The sequence below is a fragment of the Emydura macquarii genome, unplaced genomic scaffold (genome assembly GCF_026122565.2).
Source record: "Emydura macquarii macquarii isolate MOO-44397 ecotype Brisbane River unplaced genomic scaffold, CSIRO-AGI_Emac_v2 contig_2805, whole genome shotgun sequence".
NCBI classification, from domain to species: domain Eukaryota; kingdom Metazoa; phylum Chordata; order Testudines; family Chelidae; genus Emydura; species Emydura macquarii.
Window position 1 is genome coordinate 3,901,869 of NW_027132942.1, and position 20,681 is coordinate 3,922,549.

The 20,681-nt window shown below is 49.9% G+C and overlaps 1 protein-coding gene across 1 annotated transcript in view; it reads right to left on the reverse strand.

Moving 5' to 3' along the window:
- Positions 1-20,681, reverse strand: part of ST3GAL3 (ST3 beta-galactoside alpha-2,3-sialyltransferase 3) — a 293,993-nt gene that overhangs the window by 102,335 nt on the left and 170,977 nt on the right. Inside the window, exon 6 of the mRNA XM_067567759.1 lies at positions 11,421-11,515. Coding sequence (XP_067423860.1) covers positions 11,421-11,515 — 95 coding nt within the window. The remainder of the gene's footprint in view (positions 1-11,420; positions 11,516-20,681) is intronic.

Consider the following 20,681-nt stretch of genomic DNA (forward strand, 5'->3'; position numbering starts at 1 on the left):
GTGACGAGGCTGGTGCATATCAATTTCTTTGATAAACTGACGAATGTATGGGCTTGCAGAGTCCAGGGGGCAGCACTGAACACTGTAAGATGGCAGTTCCAACGGTTGCATCTGGGCCTGGGGACAGTGGCTGAGGTCGTTCTGTTGCAGAACCCAAAGAGGGGCTGGCTGGAAGCACTCACTCATTGAGTTGGGGGCAACTTGCTTGCTGGAGGCCATGCGTGGACACCCAAGGGTAGGAGTCCTCACAGCAAAGCAGAGTAAGACGGGCTCCGGGAGTGGGGGACAAGGGTGATACAGCGACTCACCAGTGCAGACTGCACTAGAGGAACACCACAGTGGTGCACTGAGAGCAGGGTATATGCACATCTTGTTACTCTGAATGACGTTCACACCTTAAGCACTGATATTTGTGATTTTAAGTGAGCCTTGAGTGCAGTGGCTAAGGACAGGCAGTATGAGGTCACAGTTTTGTTATTTTCTGTTTGTTGATTTCAGGTGAGGGAAATAAGCGCAGGAAAACATAAAAATGTCTACCAGTAAGGCAGCTGCAGAGCTGGAACTTGCCAGGTTGGAATCACAGGAGAGAGAAAGACAGCGCGAGTTCAAAAGTGGCAGGCAGAAACGAGGCTCAAAAAGAAGAAACTGCAGCCAGAAAAGCTGCGGAGAAAGCCAGTGAAGCTGATGAGAGAGCTCACCAGCGAGTCATGGAGGACAAGGAGCAGGAGAGAAGATACCCCCTGGAGATGATGGACAAACATGGGAGGATCCCAGGTATCCCAATGCCCCGCCCCACTCCTAAAACCCCCACCTTAGATAAGCTGTGTTCCTCCTTACGGAGAGACAGACTGCATCTAGGAGTACTTTACTACTTTTGAAAAGCTCTGCAAAGCACACAAAATTCCTGAAGACCAGAGAGTTCCCGCCTTCACTGCAAAACTGTCCAGTGAAGCTTTGCCTGTGTTTAATGAACTGCCAATTGAGGAAGCATTAATGTATGCAGAGTTTAAGAGGGCTGTCTTGCAAAGGTTTCAGATTACTCCTGAAGTAATTTTTTACTAGAATGAAATCTAGAAATCTTAAGAAGAATACAGGCATGCATCATAGCAAATATGCTATAAATTAAGTGATTAGTTAAAAAAGTGGGTGAAAGGAAAAGGTATTGGGATCTATGATCAACTCTTTGACCTCATAGCCCAAGAAAGGTTTATAAGCATGTGTGCAGACGATGTGAGGAACAGCCTGTGGGATAAAGATCTGAAATCTGTCATAGAAATGGCTGCAATGGCAGATGCCTTAGAGCAAGCACCCATGTCCATGCCCTAAGCCTCAGAAGGTGGGGCATAAACCCAGTTTTAAAGAGGGAATCCATGATAACCCTGTGAAGGAGGGGGGATGGGAGGGTAGGTAGTCACCCTCCAAGAACCCTTCTTCTCCTGGAAAACCCCACCCTAAATCACCTGTGAAGGAGGAGGGTTCAAGGAGGTGTTATCAATGCAACTCCACTGAGCATCTGAAAACTCACTGCTCACTGCTAAAGGGGGCTAACCCCCCCAGCCCAAGTGAATGTAATGACAGCAACACTTAAAGCCCTGGAGAAGGCACCTGCTGTTTAAATGACTGGCTTTGTGGATGTGGGCATAGAAGGGTGATAGGGAGTAGGGATGTAACAGGATAAATGTTTAAACGGTGAGCAGCAGTCTCACTGTTCAGCGAATTAATCAAATATTTAAACAAGGGGGGAAGGCTTGTCCCTGAGAGCAGGAGCCGCCCAGCTGCAGCATCTGCTCATTTTATTCCATTTTATTTTACCTTCTAAACAATTAAAACTATTTATAAAGCTGGAATGTAATGCAAGAATTTTTATGCATCTTTAACCATTTTCCTTTTAACTTTTAAACAATAAAAGCTATGTATAAAGCTGGAATGCAATGTGTGTCATTATTTAAGATTACAAAGGTAGCAGGTCACTGCAGTAAATAAGCAACCACTTACCAGGCTGGCCTGTACACCTTTTAGTCTCCCCTCCAAGAGCCAGAGCCAAACCCACAGGATTCTGCTCAGCTTCCCTGCCCCACAACTGAACGTCACAGAGGAAGGAGCTCACAGCCTTTAACGGGTCTGTATTTAGAACATTTAAAGGGATTGCTCATTAACCAAATTTTTTAGGGAGTTTATCAAGGATATTAAAATAAATGGCCAGGAGGCTGTAGGGCGGCAGGACTCTGGTGCACAACTTTCTCTGGTTTGGCCAGGCTGGGTCCTAGAGAGCGACATGTTACTGGCCAGAAAGCATGAATCGAAGCAGTGGTAGGTGGTAGGATTTGGGTACCCACGGCTAGAGTGCAGGTGCAGTGTGAAGGCTTGGAAGGCAATCGAAGCGTGGGGGTGCTGGACAAGATCCCCACCAAAATGCTAACTGGGAATGACTTTCCACAGGTGGCTGAGCCTGTCAGCGTGGTGACCTGCAGCAGCCAGTAATACTACACTCCAATCCCAGGGGAGAGACCCCAGGAACTGCAGCTGAAGAGACTGGTGCGTCTCCAGGTGTGGGGGAGCTGAGGCTGGTGAGAGAAATGACCCCTATCACCGAAGAAGCACTCCCCAATGTAAGCTGCCAACGTTTTACAGAGGAGCAAAAGGCAGATGCCGCTCTGGAGAACATTAGGAAGTGTGTTCAGAGGGAAACTGGGGGATGGAAAGCGCAGAGAGATTCTTTGAAGAGGATGGAAGGTTGCTAAGGGAAGCCCCTCTGGGAAAGAACAAGAGCCCCATGCAACCCTACAAGCAATTGGTTGTGCCCATCCAGCACCGTGGGGAGCATGGGCGCCGGGTGAACTGCCCGCTAGGGGAGGCTAGCCTGCGACCCCGCTCCTTCCACCTGAGGCTACGCCCCTCCCTCACCGCTGCCCGGAGCTCCTCCCCTGCAGCTGGAGGAACCCCCCACTCCGGAGCCGGGCCACCCCGAGTCCCAACAGGGCGGCCCCAGTGCCAGGTGGCCTCAGCAGCCCCCAATCCCCGTCGGGAGGCCCCAGCATCCAGCGGCTCAAGCCACCCCGAATCCCCACCAGGCAGTCCCAGCCACCTCAGAGCAATGCCCGAGGTGGTCCAGACCAAGGGTGGGGCTGACTCATTCCCCTTCCAGCCCCACCCACCTCGTTCAGGGGAGGCTGAGAAGGGCAGGAAGCTGCTGCAGTGCTCCAGCGACTCAGCAGGAGGGGCGGGGCCATGCCTGGCTGTTTGGGAAGGCTAAGCCTTCCCCCACCTACAACATCCAGCACCCATGGTGGGGAATTAATGCTACTGGCACATGATTGCAGTTTTGCTGGACATTTGGGGGCACAAAGGTCCTATGACAGGTTAAAAAAAAAACTTCTACTGGCCAGGGATGCAGAATGATGTAAGGAGCTATTGCAGGGCTTGTGAACTCGGCCAAAAAAGAAAAAGACCTGAAGGACCCCAGCAAGTCTCCTATGCCCCTTGCCATAATACAAGAGGTATTCGCAAAGATGCAATGGACATTGTAGTCCTACGCCTTGTCCCACATGCAGCGGGAATAGGTATATTTTAGTGGTGGTGGATTTTGCCACGAGGTACCCCGAGGCAGTGGCTCTGTCTAATATTGAAGCAGAAACTGTGGCAAGACCCCTCCTCACCATTTTTAGTAGGGTGGGTTTCCCCAAAGAGATTTTGTCTGACTGTGAGTCAAACTTGATGTCACAGCTGTTCACTGAGCTGTGGAAGTTATGTGGGGTAAAGCGACTGAAGACTACCCCACATCACCCAGAAGCCAACGTATTGGTAGAGAGGTTTAATGGGACCCTAAAATCGATGCTAGGGAAGTATGCAGACAAGAGGGACAAAACAGGGACGAACTCTTGCCATTCCTGCTGTTTGCATACACAGAACTGCCTTAAGAGTCAATGGGATTTTCCCCGTTTGATCTTCTATATGGGAGGAAGATGAGGGGGCCCCTAGACCTCATCAGAGACTATGGGGAGGGAAGCATTGAGATAAGAGAAGAGCCGGTGACTGAATATGTACGGAAGTTCAGGAGCTCTGGTGGATATGGTTCAGGCAGACCTCGAAGACTGTCAAGCCAAACAAAAGTTGTGGTACGATAAAAATACATGTAAACGCTCTTTTGTAATGGGGGACTTGGTATTGTGTTGAACCCTGTGAGGAAATGTAAAATGCAAAACACCTGGGATGGGCCTAATGAGGTAGCAGAGGTGGTGTCTGGACACACACTGCATTAAAAAACCTCAGGATGATGCTGTTCCCCACCTGCTGCATGAAAATAGGCTTAAGGCTTATTACAGCAGGGAGGCCATGGTAAACATGATCTGCTGGGCAGAAGGGGAAACTGAGGCACTGGGCCTCATTGATCTGATGGCAGAATGCCAGACTGACTCAACCCCAGAGAATATTGACACCTGCAGTGATTTACCACCAGGCAAAAGGACAGAAGTCGTGTCAGTGCTGCAGGAACACACAAATGTTTTCTAATAAGCCAGGGAAGACATCTCTGTTGAGCCATAAAATTACCACAAACGGGCCCAAACCCCCTCCCAGCAGACCCTACCAGGCCTCTGGCCAGCTACAAAAGCAAATCCAGGCAAAATAGGTTAGACCTGGGGGTGATCAAAGAGTCTGACAGCTCATGGGCATCACCTATAGTCCTGGTCCCAAAAAAGTCAACACTGTAAGGTTTTGTGTTGATTACAGAACACTCAACGCTGTTACAGTGCCTGACGTGTACCCCATGCCTGGCTTGACGACATGCTGGATACTCTAGGCAGAGCCAAGTATCTCAGCTCTTTTGATTTGACTCAGGGGCATTGAGAGATCTCCCCAAATGCAGATGCTCAAAAGAAAACCGCTTTCATTACCAATTTACAGCGTTACCCTTCGGTTTAATCAATGCGGGAGCAAGTTTTTAAAGCTAGTCAATCGGGTGCTGAACGGTGTGCAAAGCCAGACATGGATGACATTGCTGTATTCAGCAATACTTGGGCTGCCCACAAAGAACACTTGGGAATCGTGCTGACACAGCTCAGGGAGGCAGGCTTGCCCATAAGAGCCTCTAAGTGCAAAACTGGAGCAGCCAAAGTGCCCTACTTGGGACACTGGGTCAGGGGAGGCCAAATCTCCCCTGATGCTTTAAAGATGGAAGCCATTATGGAATGGCCTGTGCCTTGATCTAAGAAGCAGGTTCGGTCTTTCATAGGTCTGGCTAATTGTTACAGAAGGTTTGTGTGTGGGTTCAGTGATAGCGTATCTCCAATCACAGATCTGTGTAAAAAGAATAAGCCAAACAGGGTTAACTGGACCGAGACATGCCAGGGGCATTTGATAAGGTGAAAAACAGGGTTACTTACCAGTAACTGTTGTTCTTCGAGATGTGTTGCTCATATCCATTCCAATATAGGTGAGTGCGCGCCACCATGCACTGGTTCCCAGAACTTTTTTCCCCTTAGCAGACCCTGTAGAGTCGGCTCAGGCGCCCCTGGAGTGCCGCGCTCATGCCGCAGTATATGGGGCACTGCCGACCCTGCGGGCCCTCAGTTCCTTCTTTCTGCCAACTCCAGCAGCGGGGACGGGGGGTGGGTGTGGAATGGGCATGAGCAACACGTCTCGAAGAACAACAGTTACTGGTAAGTAACCCTGATTTCTACTTTGAGTGATTGCTCATATCCATTCCAGTATAGGGGATTAAATAGCCATACCTTGGAGGTGGGTAGGAGTCAGCGGCGAGCTGCTCTCATCAGCACGGCTCTGCCAAACCCTGCATCCTCTCTTGCCTGCTGCACGATGGCGTAGTGGGACGTGAAGGTGTGAACTGACGACCAGGTCACTGCCCTGCAGATGTCCTGAAGGGGCACTCGATCCAGGAAGGCTGCCGACGAGGCTTGGGATCTGGTTGAGTGCGCCGTCACAGCTCCTGGGAGTGGCACCTTCGCCTGCTCGTAGCAGGTCCTGATGCAGGCGGTGACCCAGGCGGAGATGCGTTGGGTGGAGACAGGTGAGCCCCTCATCCGGTCCGCCACTGCCACGAACAGCTGCGTCGACTTCCGGAGCGGCCGCATCCGCTCGATGTAGTAGGCCAGGGCTAGTCTCACGTCCAGCGAGCGCCATCTCCGCTCCTCCTCCAACCCATGCGGTTTTGGAAAGAACACAGGAAGGAAGATATCCTGATTATAATGGAACTAGGACACCACCTTAGGCAGGAAGGCCGGGTGGGGTCTCAGCCACACCTTGTCTTTATAAAAGATGGTGTAGGGGGTGCTCCAAGGTCAATGCTCTTATCTCGGAGACCCTCCTAGCTGAGGTAATGGCCACCAGGAAGGCTACCTTCCATGAGAGGACGAGCAGTGGGCATGTGGCCATGGGCTCAAAGGGGGGTCCCGTCAGTCTGGCAAGGACCAGGTTCAAATCCCAGGGAGGCACCGGGTCACGGACCTGCGGGTACAGCCTCTAGACCCCCTTAAGGAACCTGACTGACATGGGGTGGGAAAATAATGACCTCCCTTCCGTCGGCTGGTGGAAGGCCGAGATGGCCGCCAGGTGCGCCTTTAGGGAGGCCAGTGCTAAACCCTGGAGCTTCAGGTGGAGCAGGTACTCCAGGATCGCCTGTACAGGCGAGCAGCTCAGTGGGATGCCCTGGGACTCCACCCAACAGGTAAACCGCTGCCACTTGGCCCGGTACACCACCTGGGTGGAAGGTTTTCTGCTGCCCAGCAGAATCTGTTGGACCTGCGCCAAGCAGGGTCTCTCTCCCTCCGTCAGACACAGAGTCTCCAGGCCGTCAGGTGCAGGAAGTCCAGGTCCGGGTGCAGCAGGTGACCCTGGTCCTGGGAGAGCAGGTCATAGCGCCTCGGGAGCGGCACGGGTGGGGCGATTGACAGGTCCAGTAACATGCTGAACCAGTGCTGTGTCAGCTATACTGGGGCGATCAATATGACGTCCGCTTTTTCCCTCTTGATCTTCAAGAGGACTTTGGGCAGCAGTGGAATGGGGGGAAACTCATACATGAGGGTTCCCGTCCAGTCTATGAGGAATGCGTCGGAGATGGAGCATGGCTCACGACCCCAGAGCGAGCAGAACCTTGGGCACTTCCTGTTCCAGGACGACGCGAACAAGTCCAGTTGGGGAACACTCCACTTGCGGAAGAGAAAACTTATCACCCCCGGGTATAGCGACCAGTCGTGTCGGGGTAGAAACGACCTGCTGAGGCGGTCCACCTCGTCATTCCTGACCCCTGGGAGGTGAGAGGCAGAGACGTGGAAGTCGTGTCTCTCCGCAAAGTCCCAAAGTCGAATGGCCTCCTTGCAAAGGGCTGAGGAGCACGCTCCTCCCTGCCTGTTCATATAGAACATGGCCGCTGTGTTGTCCGTGAGGACCTGCACCATCCTGCCCCTAGGAATCTGAGGAACACCTTGCAGGCCAGTCGGACTGCCCTGAGCTCCCAGACATTAATATGGAGACTCCTCTCCTCCTCCGACCAGAGCCCCTGAAGTCTGGTTTTGAAGTTTTTTTGTTGAAGTATGGCAACTTTCAAGTCAGCTACAGAGTATCCTGGGAGACTGAAGTGCTCTCCGACTGGTTTATGGATGTTACCATTTTTTATGTCTGATTTGCGGTTTGGCCAACATACATGGCAGAGGGGCATTGCTGGAACATGATGGCACATATTACATTAGTAGATGTGCAGGTGAATGAGCTCCTGATGGTGTGGCTGATGCAGTTAGGACCTGTGATGGTGTCACTAGAGTTGAAACTGCAGAGCTGGAACTGATCTGCAAACGTGACACAACCAGACTGGGTCTGAACAGGGACTTGGGATGGTTCTCTCAGTACAAGAAGTAATTGTCACTGGTCACACATTCTCACCTTCTAATCAACGGTTGTGAATAGGCCTCAACTACTCTAACTGAATGGACTTTGTTTACACCTGTCCTCCCCATTGTTTCTTACCCTTAGATGTATACATATATCTCCTCTCTGATTTCTGTGTCTTACATCTGACGTAGTGGGTCACAGCCCACGAAAGCTTATGCCTGAAGAAATTAAACTTGTTAGTCTTTCAAGTGCTACAGGACTCCCGTTGTTTTTGCTGCATACAGACTAACACGGCTACCCCACTAGAACTTTACATCAAAAGGGTTTTGCCTGAGAAATTGTTGATTCCATTGTAGTTACCTTCAAGTAATAAAATCAGAGTGTAACTAGTTAGGCAGGAATTTCCAGGAGTGCCCTGAGAACAGAGAGCCCTTCCCATAACATTACTTCACATAATAAGTCTCCTGCATGCACACTAGTCCATGAGGACTTGAACTTGCCAGATGACATTCACAAGCCCTAAACAAAACCTTTCCGATCTCAGCCTAGCTGGTGCCTGTAACGCCGAATACCTTTCACAAGGTGCATCAGTATTAAGGGGCAGAGCCCCAACCCCATCAGTTTCAATGTAGGCATCTCTCCTCATAATCTCCTGAACTAGCCAGTCTGCTCTATTTTTCCCACGCACAACACAGCTCTGACAGTCTTCAGCTTGCACAAGCACTGTGACTTATCTCCACATTGCCAGCCTAGGTTAGTTGTTTGGATAGCATTAGACGTGCTCTGACGGAAGGCCCTAATGAGGTGCTGATCCCATCATCAAGTCACTCAATTCATCCGGAACGTGTCCCATGGGACGACTAGAAAAGACTGATGCGAGAGTTCCAAGTGACGTGTGACACAAAAGGGGCGCCATTCGCATCGCTAGAACTCGCAGCCTGTCAGCACTGCCATTAGAAACCCTGCTTTACACAGATTTATAATTCATCCCTCCCACACACAGAAATTGCTCTAGACTGAAACTTGGCTCAAAGTTTAGTCCCAAGAGAGCATTAAAAAAAACCCCATTCAGCTGTTTCCGTCCCACTGCTCCAGCTCTCAGCCATTTAAATAATGGCAATTTCTCATTTCTCTTTTTAACTGAGGAAATCCAATATAAAACAACCGATTTACATAACACTGTGGTGGTGACACAAGCTGGCAGCAGCCAGGAAACCCAGAGCAAAGGCTGCCAGAACCACTCCGTCATCCCTCGCTGGCGAGTTTCTCCATTTGGAGTCAGTTTAGCAAAATGAGTTTTATTAGGGCTGGCTGCAGTCACGTGTAGTCTTTAAAAGTCAGCCCCAGTCTGGTCAGAATGCCTGCCCTACCCTTGGACACCTCATGTGCCTGCTTAAAACAAATCGGCTGATTGCCCCTTGGGGCTGATGTAGCATTTCCACTTGTGCTTCTAATGATCTTTGCAGCAATGCCTTCCGGTTGATTCACACAGCAGTAATCACTTTCTCACTCAGCCGGGAGGGAAACAGTAGTGGGGGGGGAGGGACACAACACACAAAGCAGAGGGGAGAAAGAAAGACTGCAGTGCGAGACAGAAGAACCTTGCACAGTTACAGACTGGGGACCGACGGGCTAGGCAGCAGTTCTGCAGAAAAGGACCTGGAGATGAGTCAGCAGTGTGCCCTGGTTGTCAAGAAGGCTAATGGCATATTGGGCTGCATTAGTCAAAGCATTGCCAGCAGATCGCGGGAAGTGGTCATTCCCCTCTATTCGGTATTGGTGAGGCCACATTTGGAGTATTGTGTCCAGTTTTGGGCCCCCCACTACAGGAAGGATGTGGACAAGTTGGAGAGAGTCCAGCGGAGGGCAACAAAAATGATTTGGGAGCTGGAGCACAAGACTTATGAGGAAAGGCTGAGGGAACTGAGCTTGTTTAGTCTGCAGAAGAGAAGAATGAGGGGGGATTTGATAGCAGCCTTTAACTACCTGAAAGGGGGTTCCAGGGAGGATGGGGCTAGGCTGTTCTCGGTGGTGGCAGATGACAGAACAAGGAGCAACGGTCTCAAGTTGCAGTGGGGGAGGTCTAGGTTGGATATTAAGAAAAGCTTTTTCACTAGGAGGGTGGTGAAGCACTGGAATGGGTTACCTAGGGAGGTGGGGGAATCTCCATCCTTAGAGGTTTTTAAGGTGCAGCTTGACAAAGCCCTGGCTGGGATGGTTTAGCTGGGGTTGGTCCTGCTTTGAGCAGGGGGTTGGACTAGATACCTGCTGAGGTCCCTTCCAACCCTCATCTTCTAGGATTCTATGTGACTAAAGTCTGAGCTTTGATCAGAGACTGTTCATTCCTACTACTGCCAAATTCAGCTAACTGACCCTGCTTCCAAGGCTGGGCTAAGACACAAGTGTCATAGGCCCATGCCTAAAACCGTCCCAGCTCATGGTTACAGCAAAATCTAATCTAAAGATTTAACTTTAATCAGGAAAAAAGAAGTTTCTAGCCCTCATGGCTGTGAAAAAACTTGAAAATGTGACCCACCCAAGTGTAATGTCTGCCAGGGCCTGCAGAGAATCTGAAACAATAGCTCAGAGGTATGAAGTGCCCCATTCAGGTCAATGGGGTGTTAACCCTGAAATCCAGTGCTTGGGAGTGGGGGAAAGATGGGGAGGGCACAGCAACATCTCACCAGCAGAGAACTCTGGCGTGGAAGGAGGAGAAGAATGACCCAAGCAGACACACACCCTGGCTGTGGGGATAGGTAATTGCCCACATTTCCCAGCTTTCTCAGAAAGGAGGTGGGGAGCTACCCCTGCCACCAGTACTCCAAATGATTGGGCAGGCCGTGGGAATGTTATGATGTGCCTAGGGCCCCGCTTTGCTGGCCTGCCCTGCCTCATCTCCAACAAGTAGACTTCAAACCAGATTACCGCCACACAGAAGGAAGTGCTCTTCTCACTGCTTTCAGCATATTCCAACACTGGACCATACGGCTCCCACGATAACAGCCACAGGAATAAAAGCTAATGATATGGGTCGCTATTTTCTGTCTTTCTTATACTAAGCCCATCATTGTGGTATCTGGGTGGGTTTTTTATGTCTGTCGTGGATCTCAGGGAACCCACAAGTAGCCTAACTATGTAGGTACATATACAGAAAAAAAAATCAGTCAACAGTCACCCCAGTGCTCTGAAATCCTACCAGTGTGCAGCACTCCTTACCCTCCTATCCATGGTTTTCAAATCAGTTTGGTGACCTAAAGAGCATTTCTCCTGCTGCCAGCCAGATTGCTAGAAACCAACATCCCAAGTGACACCAGAATATTGTATACACTCATCAGTAGAGTACTCTGGATACCACTGGCATTGCTGCACTCCAGTTCTCACTAGGGTCTTAACTGTGCCCCAAAACTCCAGCTTCTGGGGCAGAGGCTCTGGCTGTGGCATTCTGTACTCAAACTGGAAACCAGATCCAACCTCAGCAGAAACCACTCTGTTTTACAAAGGAAAGCAAACCTGCAGGGCAAATGTCATGACTTCACAACCATATCCGCTCTCCCACTCACAGTACAGTCCCATCATACCTTGCCCTTTAATTCCAAAGGGAGGTACAAAGTCCCTGATCCGTGCCCACTTTTTGAAGGAATCATCCAAGAACATTGGTGCTGGCTTGGAGAACCTGAAAAACAAAACGAGACACACAAATGTCAACCAGGGGAGGAATAACTTTCTGTAGGAGGCTCGAGGGACTCACTGGCCAAGGGCTGATTCCATATCCACAGGAGGAAAACAGCTGTAGGTCTATTGTGAGCTTTTACTGCTCCCTTCGAAACTGCTCGTACAGGAACCGAGAGGAGTTTCACGCATGAGATATGTTATTGTTAAGAGCCGGGTATATTAAGACAACTGTGGCACTTCACAAGCCTGCAACTCACTTCCCACTCAGCAGGCTAGAAAGACATGCCAGACTCTCAAACTGTCAGGTGGGCTTAGTTACAGCAAGTCAGGAAGCTCTGCCAGAAACTGTCCAAGTTAGAATGGGTTTTAGTTGATGCTAACAAGCCCCTGCCACGTTCTAAACACAGAATCTGCTGGGGCAGGAGGCAGTAGATCGAGAGCCTACATTGTTCATTTAATATAACAATGACCTTCTGACTAAAATAGCGGATAGGAGCTGCTCAGCAGGACAATACAGACATGTGCAGCAAAGCACTTAATCCCTAATCACTTAAACCACAAGCCTGTTTGTCTGGGATAACTGAAGCCTGCCAGGATTGGCACTCGGGCATGTCTCTGGCCACAGCAGCACCTGGAGCACATTGCTTGGAAGCGGAGGTACTCCTGTGAGGGCACTTGCATGCGTGGGTGCTCACGCAGACATGGGTGCAAAGATGTGCATGTAGATAGAGCTGCCCCAGTGTGTTTGGGGTGTATTTTAGATACCGATGAACTAGAACGGCTTTGCGAGTACGAATGTGCTGGATGAGTGTATGAAAATAGATGAACGTGCATCTACATAGGCGGCTGCTTACGTTTGATCTACGCATGTGGCTACTATCGGAGCCACCACACGGATACAAGAATGCAAACATGGTTCAGGAGGTTGTGAAAAAACACTTAATAGCTAACAGAGACTGGAACCAGAGCCAGTTCTTTCCTTCTCTAATCAGGAATATCCATGCACTGACATACAAACGATCCAGGAGGTGTGCACACCACACCAAACAAGTACAGTCACTCCAGAACCACTTACAAATCTAAGAGAACTTGCCCTTAACAACCGGCACTGAAAGCCTGTGGAAACACAGTGTTCTAGATAACATCTCCACCAGGGAAAGACAACAGCCACTAATGGGTGCGTTCTTTCCTAGATGAGGAATCACTAGCCTAACGCTAAGACAATGGCCACTCTTAGGAAAAGGTCAACATGACACCAAGCAGGAGCAACTCCGGCAGGGAACACACACCAAGAGCATTTCCCTGCACGTATGCAAACCCTATCAGAAATCTGTTCATTTCATAGTATTCAAACAGCAGCAGCACACCACCAATGCAAAGCGGAAAAGCGAGCTGAAAAAGCACGAAAGCTGCAGATGAAGTTGGGAAGCAAACGCAACACAGCCACTTCCAGATACTAGCACACCCACCACAGAGGAAGACGGACTATTGGCTAAATTCCATCCCAGTTAAAATATGGTGCAGCCCTGGAGCCATGACACTGACAAGAATGACAGATAACTACCGCTGTAAGGGAACGCCGTGTCTACACTGACACTGTCTCGCCCTATCTATGCCGACGTGCCCTACACCTCTCCTCTTGCTGAGGTGATTTTATTATGCGGGCATATCAAGGGAGTTACGTCGGGGGAGGAGCATTTGAATGCGTACCCCTCCACTGCTTTGTCGACAAAACTCTCCAGGGGAGACCAGCCCTAAGCAGCAGCCTTAGTGCAGAAAGGCGGTCCTGCTGCCATATCTCCTTGGAATGAGATTGTCAGACCACTCCAGGTAAGCACAGCGTGCTCCAGTGAGTGATTTCATAGGAGTTCTCCAGGAAAAGCTGTTTCTTTCCGAGAGCAGGACTGGTGACCAGGCAGCACTCTTCATAATCAGCCAGTGCTGAAGAAATGCCCCTCCACAGCATTGGGGAACACTGGGCTGCAGTATTACCGAAGACAGACAGACAAGGTGTTGTCCACTTGCAATCATTAGAGCAGTGGGTGGGTCACAACCTACTGACCACTGGGGGCCACACATGCAGCTCTCTGTTATGTGGGCTGCAGCCACACAATATATATACTGCTTGCACGGTCCCGAGGACGTCACATGGGCCGCAGCTGTGTGCGGGTTGGGCCGCAAGCGCCCACGGGCTGAGAACCACTGCACTAGTCTGCAACACCGCTCAAGCGTAGTGGTGTAGAGCTAATGTCACACCTGACCTCCAGGGCTGGTATTTATTTATGGCAGCCACAAACTGGCAGGGGTCAGGCCAATGCTGACACGCTGCTTGGAATGTTCTCTCCCATTGCATTGTTTCTTTAAAGCTGAAAGGAGAAGCAGACCCTCCTGTAATAACCCTGTTAGAGATAACCCCGACATGAGGAGTCCTTGGCAGACAGGCTCTTACGGCGCTCCTGGCGCAGGGCGTGCTGAGGGCAGGAAGGGGGGAAATGGACGGAGAGTGATGCGCTCTAGCAATTCCCATCTGGTAGAGCGGTTCCCACAATGACCACATCAAGCTAGGCAAGTTATAGCAGACCCAGGGACCTGTGACCAGCTCTTTGTCAGCCCCCCATTTGATGTGCCCAGTGGAAGCTGGGAGAAGCAGAGAATCTGCCCCAGTGGCTGATAACATGGCAGGCCCCAACTCTGGTTCGTATGGGCTACGTTATCATAATTACATTTTTCCCGTTATTTTGATGAGGAAAAATGTACCTGCAGAAGATTACACCACCACCTTTACTGGAGAGAGGAGAACGGCTCCAGAATTGCATCACAATGCGCATTATTGACCTGGCAACAGAGCAACAGTGCTGTTCATCACGTGCATACAGCTGCATACCCTACTAGAATTCCTGGTGCAAACACACAGCTGCCACGTTTCCAATGAAACCCGGCTATTTTAACAGAAAGCCAGGCAGGAATTAGAGACGGAAAAGATCATCACCTCATCGTTCCAGCCCAGCCTACTCTCCTGTCCTGAAGCCAGGCGCCTTCTCCTGGCTGTCCTGGGGATCAGCTCTGCCAGATGCTTTGCCCTCCTCAGCGGGTTCTCTACCATCTTCTTCTCTGTGTGCAGCCTCTCTCCCCCTCCTGGAGCCACACCTTCCAGTTCATGGCGTGGCGCTCCAGCCAGGTCACTAAGATCCTCCCCTTCTGGGGAAACACAGTCCTTCCGGACCCCGACTGACTGATGTCTGCAGTGCCCTGTGCCACGCCCATGGGGCTGGTAGGGGAACCCAGGCCCGTCCTCTACACTGGGTTCCAGCCCAGGGACCTAGAGCATGCAGCCCAGGCCTGCACTGCCCTAGCCCCTGCTCTGATTCCCTGGGCTTCTTCCTACCCCACCGACTCCCACCCTCTCCAGGTACACCAGCCTCCCAATTCCCCCTCTCTGGAAGTAGGTACGACCTGCCTTCCTGCAGCCCCCCTTGCTTCTTGCCTGCAGCTCCTGAGCTTTATACAGGCCCCTCCTGTTCCTGCCCAGCTGCACCTGCTCTAATTAGTGGCCTCCTTGTAGCCCACCTCTCTCCACTACTGGGTGCTTAATTGGTCAGCTAGGCTCCCTGGCCTAATTTACCCTCTCAGGGGCCAGTGTGGGGAATACACCACATCGTGGGGACCTGGAGCATTTGAAACTTTTCCTTCAGGGTCAGTCAAGAGAAGCAAACTCTGGAGTGTGTCCACACACTGATGCCAGCAAAGGGACCACAGTTATCTAGAAGGATTGTACTGAGGAGAGGAAAAAAGGACCAGCAGAAGAACTTTCAATCCAAGAACACAACAGCCTCAAGCCATCTACAATTATTTGTCTCTTATTTAATGATATCTTGCACAGAATCCGTGTAAAATGGTTGGAATTCAATATGTGTTTTTGCTTTTTTAAAATAAAGACAAATTTGAAGATGTGAACAAACGCGTGGGGGAAATGTCCATTATTCCTAGGGAGAGAAAGACGGGGGTAGAATGAATAGATGTTTAGCTCCCATAAATCCTTAAGGCAATTCCATCTTGGAGATGTTAGGAGCCAATGCAGGTTACTGGCTTCAGATCCAGTGAAAGCTTTTTTCCCACCTCTATAAATCAGGGCAGGTGAGAAGGCATGTCAGGCAAAAGGGAAATGCCGTCTGCCAAAGCTCAGCAGAAGAATGGCTGTTCTGCCCTCCCTCTGCAATGTGTCTGGTTTATTCTACATGACCCTGCAGGAAAACACAGAGCCTCAAAAGCCGCTCACTGGAATGCTTTCTGCACAACGCCAAAATAAGAATTCATTCAAAGGAATGTGCAGGAGTTTAACAAACTGAGAAAAGGGGAAACCAGTCTGAATGATGTTAGTCTTATGTCATGAGAGATTGCTTTCTCAAGGGCTTACGAAGGGAATGCTGCACTTTGCCTGAAATGCTAGATCACCACAACTCAAAGGACAGCTGTGTCACAAATATGTGTAACTTTAAAACAGAAATAGCCTGTGTCTTCATATTAGCAAACAGCACAAAGTGAGATTTTCAAAATTCATTGGCATGGCGACTGAATCTTGAACTCCTCCTCCACCACATACGCCCCCACCTGTCCAATCCAGCTCATGAGAGGGGAATACACGGCCGCCATCTCAGGCCGGGAGAAGGGGGAATGCTGCATTTTCAAAGCATTTGGCAGTTATTAAATGTGTTTAGAAATTTCAATGGCAAAAAACTATGTTAACACAGAGTTAAGGTTGCTTGGTGGTATGTCATCCCCTTGCAGAATCCTGGGCCAAACAACATTCAAACTTCTGGAAACCAGGAAATACAGAGTTAAGGTTACCAGTGCAACCTTACCTGTACCCTCTTTCAGTAATACCCCAATATGTCCCTTTAAACACACAGACCTTTACTCTGCTAACCTTACAGCTGCTAAAACCAACGAGCTCTTCATCTCCTTTTACAACCCATCCACAGGATTTCACCTAACACTACTGAAGGACAACCACCACCGGTATTTGAACAGAAGAAGTGACGTTGTTGAGCAGAGTTAGACATTTAGGCAGTTGTACATACCACGTCCTGCAATTTGTATACCAAGCCACGCAGGCTCGCTTCCACCTACATCAGCTGGGCACCACCACCCCGCCCAACCCGTTCACTGCATTCTCCTCTCCAACCTGGCCCCCTCCCCACATCTGTACCAAGGCCCCCACCGCAAGGGAACACATCTCCCTTAAGTCCTTGCTCCCTGGTAAACAAACGTGTCTGCTGCTGTCACTCCCTGCCCCTCGTAACCTGATTCGCATGCAGTGTCTGGAGCAAAGGACAACTATATTAGGGCAAGTCTACACTACAAAACTAAGTTGACCTAAGTCACGTCAACCTACAACCATTGCAGTAATTAAATGACTTTTCATGTCCACACTGTGCTCCTGGTGTCAGCGGTGCACATCCTCAGCAGGAGAGCTTGTACCGATTGCACTGTGGTGTGTCGTGTGGGGCGGCTTCTGAAAGGTAGCAAGAGTCGATGTAAGGAACGCAGGGTCTACACTGACTCTGCATCAACTGAAGTGTTATGGCTCTCGTGGAGGTGGAGTTATTAAGTTGGTGTAGTGGGCAAGTCACATCAGTAGAGGCTACAGTTGAGCATACATGCTGACAGAGTTCAGTCGATGCCTTACATCGACCTAGCTCGGTAGCACAGAGCAGGGCTTACAGTCGGATGCTGTTCCAGGTCGTGTTTCAGACATGCTGCAGGGTGGAGTTTGTGGAAGGGCTGACAAGAGAAACCACAGACGAAGTTTCTGTTCCAAAACATTATGTTTGAGAGAGAAATCCTCTGTCCCCTGACCAATCGATGAGGATGCTGTCACCCCAGGGCTGGGGCTGGCAGCAGGGAGAAGGGGAACCTGGGCCCACCCTATTCCACCAGGTCCCAGCCCAGGGCCTTAACCTCTGCCACTGAGTCAGCAGGGATCTCACCAAAACACGCTGACTCGTGTTCTCACAGCAAAGCCTGACTCAAGTCTAGTTTCCCTGGGCTACTTCCTACCACAATCCAGGGGTCGGGCTCCATAGTCCAAGGGTCCTCCTCCCTCTCATGGGGTATTCAGCAACCGGCAATGCTAGCAGCTCCTCTCTATGCTCGGTCTCCCCTGGATCAACAGCCCCAACAGCTCCTCCTTGCGCTCCTTCTCCTCTAGGGTCAGGGCACTGCCGGCTAGTAGCGGAGCAGGAGGCCTACAGAAAGCTAGAGAAGTCTGTCTACTTCCCTGGCCCTACCGCGACTGAGCCGAAGGACCCACCTCTTGTACTCCTAGCCCTAGACCAACTGGTGCCCCAGGTGAGGAGCATCTCCAGCACCCTCCACTCCCCCTTTGTTAAACTTTGGAATACCTTGTTTTTGATTGCATTTGTAGCCCATTTCACAACTTGGATGCATGATTTGCATGCATGACTTATACCTGTCATATGAGAGGATACATTTCATACTAAGATTTGTAAATCTGTATTTATTCATCCCATATCTAAGCAAATAAAAAATTCGTTTCTTCTAAGCGTATAGAAACATTTTAATTTTAAAAATAACTAAAATGCACTAACATCAAGGAATTGCCTGTTATGCCTGGGTCGCCTGCCCCTAAATCCAGCCCTGCCTGGGAGGTTCCATGTGATTCTACAGAGTGCAGAATGTTCTAGAAGGTTAGTGAGAAACGAATCCACACACGGACTATCTGAAACATTTTATTTCAAACCCTCTGTTTTCCCTTTTGTCACTAACAACAAAAACAGCCCCCCAAGCCTGGCACCCCCCCAAGCCCGGCACCCCACGCAGTCACCTGGGTTGCTTGCCCCTAAATCCAGCCCTGATCATTTCCATCTGAGTGAATCACCACAATGTCCAGTAGCTCACAGCCTCTAACGTCACCAGTTAGATGCCGCAGAGTGGGCAAGATGCCAGTGCAACCACCTCTCTCCACCAAATCAGCCTGCAGTCAGCAATCCCCATATCATGGTGTATTCCTTGCTCTCCTGCAGCCTTGTGATCCAGGAATTGCCCAGAATCCACATGCTGGCAATCCTCTCAGCACATCTATTTCTTTTCCCTCAGTGGTCAAGGTCCTGCACTACCAGTTTCAAATCCTTGTGCTACGAGTCCTTTGAAATATCACACTAATCGGCCCCTAGACCAGGAAACAGCCACTTGCACCCACTTCAAATCATCCCTGAGACGCTAGTAAAATAAAGATTTTCACAACCAACCAATCCAAGGCTTGCTTATTACTTATCCTGATTTCCCACCCTCTGGCCCCTCTGTCTCCAGCTCCTCCCCACCCAACAGAACAAAGCTTTGGTTTTACTGGCTGCTGACTCTTCTGCTGGGTTCACAATAACCTTCTCCATACAATAAAAACATGTTCTATTAGAACAGAGACAACTTGACGCAAGCAAGACAAATTGTTAAACCTTCGTTGCACAGGTGGACAAAGCTTTGGACTAGAAACATCCGTGGTGTGTGCTCGCCAGGGGAACGGCACTGGCACATTCCCTCGAACTACTCAGGCAGCCGTAGAGCAGCAGTACAGAAACACACTCACTTTTTTTCTTTCTGGGTACATGTGCACTGCGTTCCCGCCAGCCCACCATCTACACAAGCAAAGAAGGCAACCCGTAGCGCTAGACACCCCCTGAGGTCCGTTCCAACCCTCATCTTCACTACTGCTCACAATGCTGGTGCCTCAGAGACCTAGGGGTGCCAGGCACTACCTCAGGGAATCACTGACTGCCCTCAACCATCGTGACCGGCATCACAGCTTCTTGCTGTGCAGGAAAAACACCCCACCTAGAAGCTTAGACACCCCCCCAAGAGGCAGGGCCCCCATATTCCAGTGGGGGCACTGAGGGGGATACTCAGACCCATCTTTGGAACGGCAAGAGCATCTCAGCTCTGGGCACAGACACGGAGAGGAAACATGGGGCTCACAGGTGCCCCTGCCACTCACCCCACAACCCCCTGCCCAGCGCCCCACCTCTCAACTCCACCTAACCCCCACACCTCCCCCTTATCATTCATCCCCATAGCCACCCTTCCCTTGCTGCAGCTCCAAAGCCCTCTACTGCTGTTCCCCAGTCTTCCACCCCGATAGCCCCTTCCCCAGAGGACATTCACACATCAAATTTCCCCCCAGTGTTTTCATAGAATCATAGAAGATTAGGGAAAGAAGGGACCACAGGGGCCATCTAATCCCACCCCCTGGTCACTGCAGGACCAACCCCAACTAAATCACCTTGTGCTAATGTAGCTAGTTACCAGCATGCATAGGAAATAGGGAGTTTCTACTTCAAAGCCACATTAATCACCTATTAATTGCTCAAGGAGACACCTGCTGTCAAGAAGATCCCAATATGCCTACCAAGGATCTATAAATAGTCTCTATGGGCCCAAATCTGTCATTTTCGAACTGCTTGGATTTTATCAGGGGGAGTTCAAGTCACCAGTCTAAGGTCCCCGTTATAAAACTGGTTCACCCTACTATTTCTTATGGAAAAAATTACACAGACTCTACATATGGACTGTCTATTGGACTCTAACCTGTGAAACTGATTCTAAAAGAACTTTTGCAACTCAGCTTACCATCTCTATCAGAAACGGAATCCTATGGACTTTATTCTTGTCTGTAGATATAATGAAGCATTTCACCATTATGCTCTCTTTATAAAAAATAAATATTAGTTCAGTTTATAAGAATTAGCTGTAAGTGTGTATTTGGGTAAGAGCTGAAATATTCATTGACCTGGTTGGTAATGTGTCTGATCCTCTGGGTTTGGTAGAACTTTCTTTTATATGATGGACAAAATTTTTCATTAATCCCCACCATATTTGACTTGACTATCTGGGTGGAAGCCAGAGGGCTGGATGACTTCAAGGGAACTGTGGTTTTGGCTTCTGAATAACCAGTAAGGTAATTAGAAGCTGCTTGTTGCTGGCTTGGTGAATCTAATTTTTAGAAATAATCATCAGATTTGGGAATTGCCTGCCCCACTTTTTGCACACTGTCCACTGGCCCCTTGAGGCACAACAAATTTCAAAGCAATCCAAGTAACCATTCTCATCGGAGAGCACTTAGAAGAGTCGAGCTTTAAAACATATTAACTGGAATG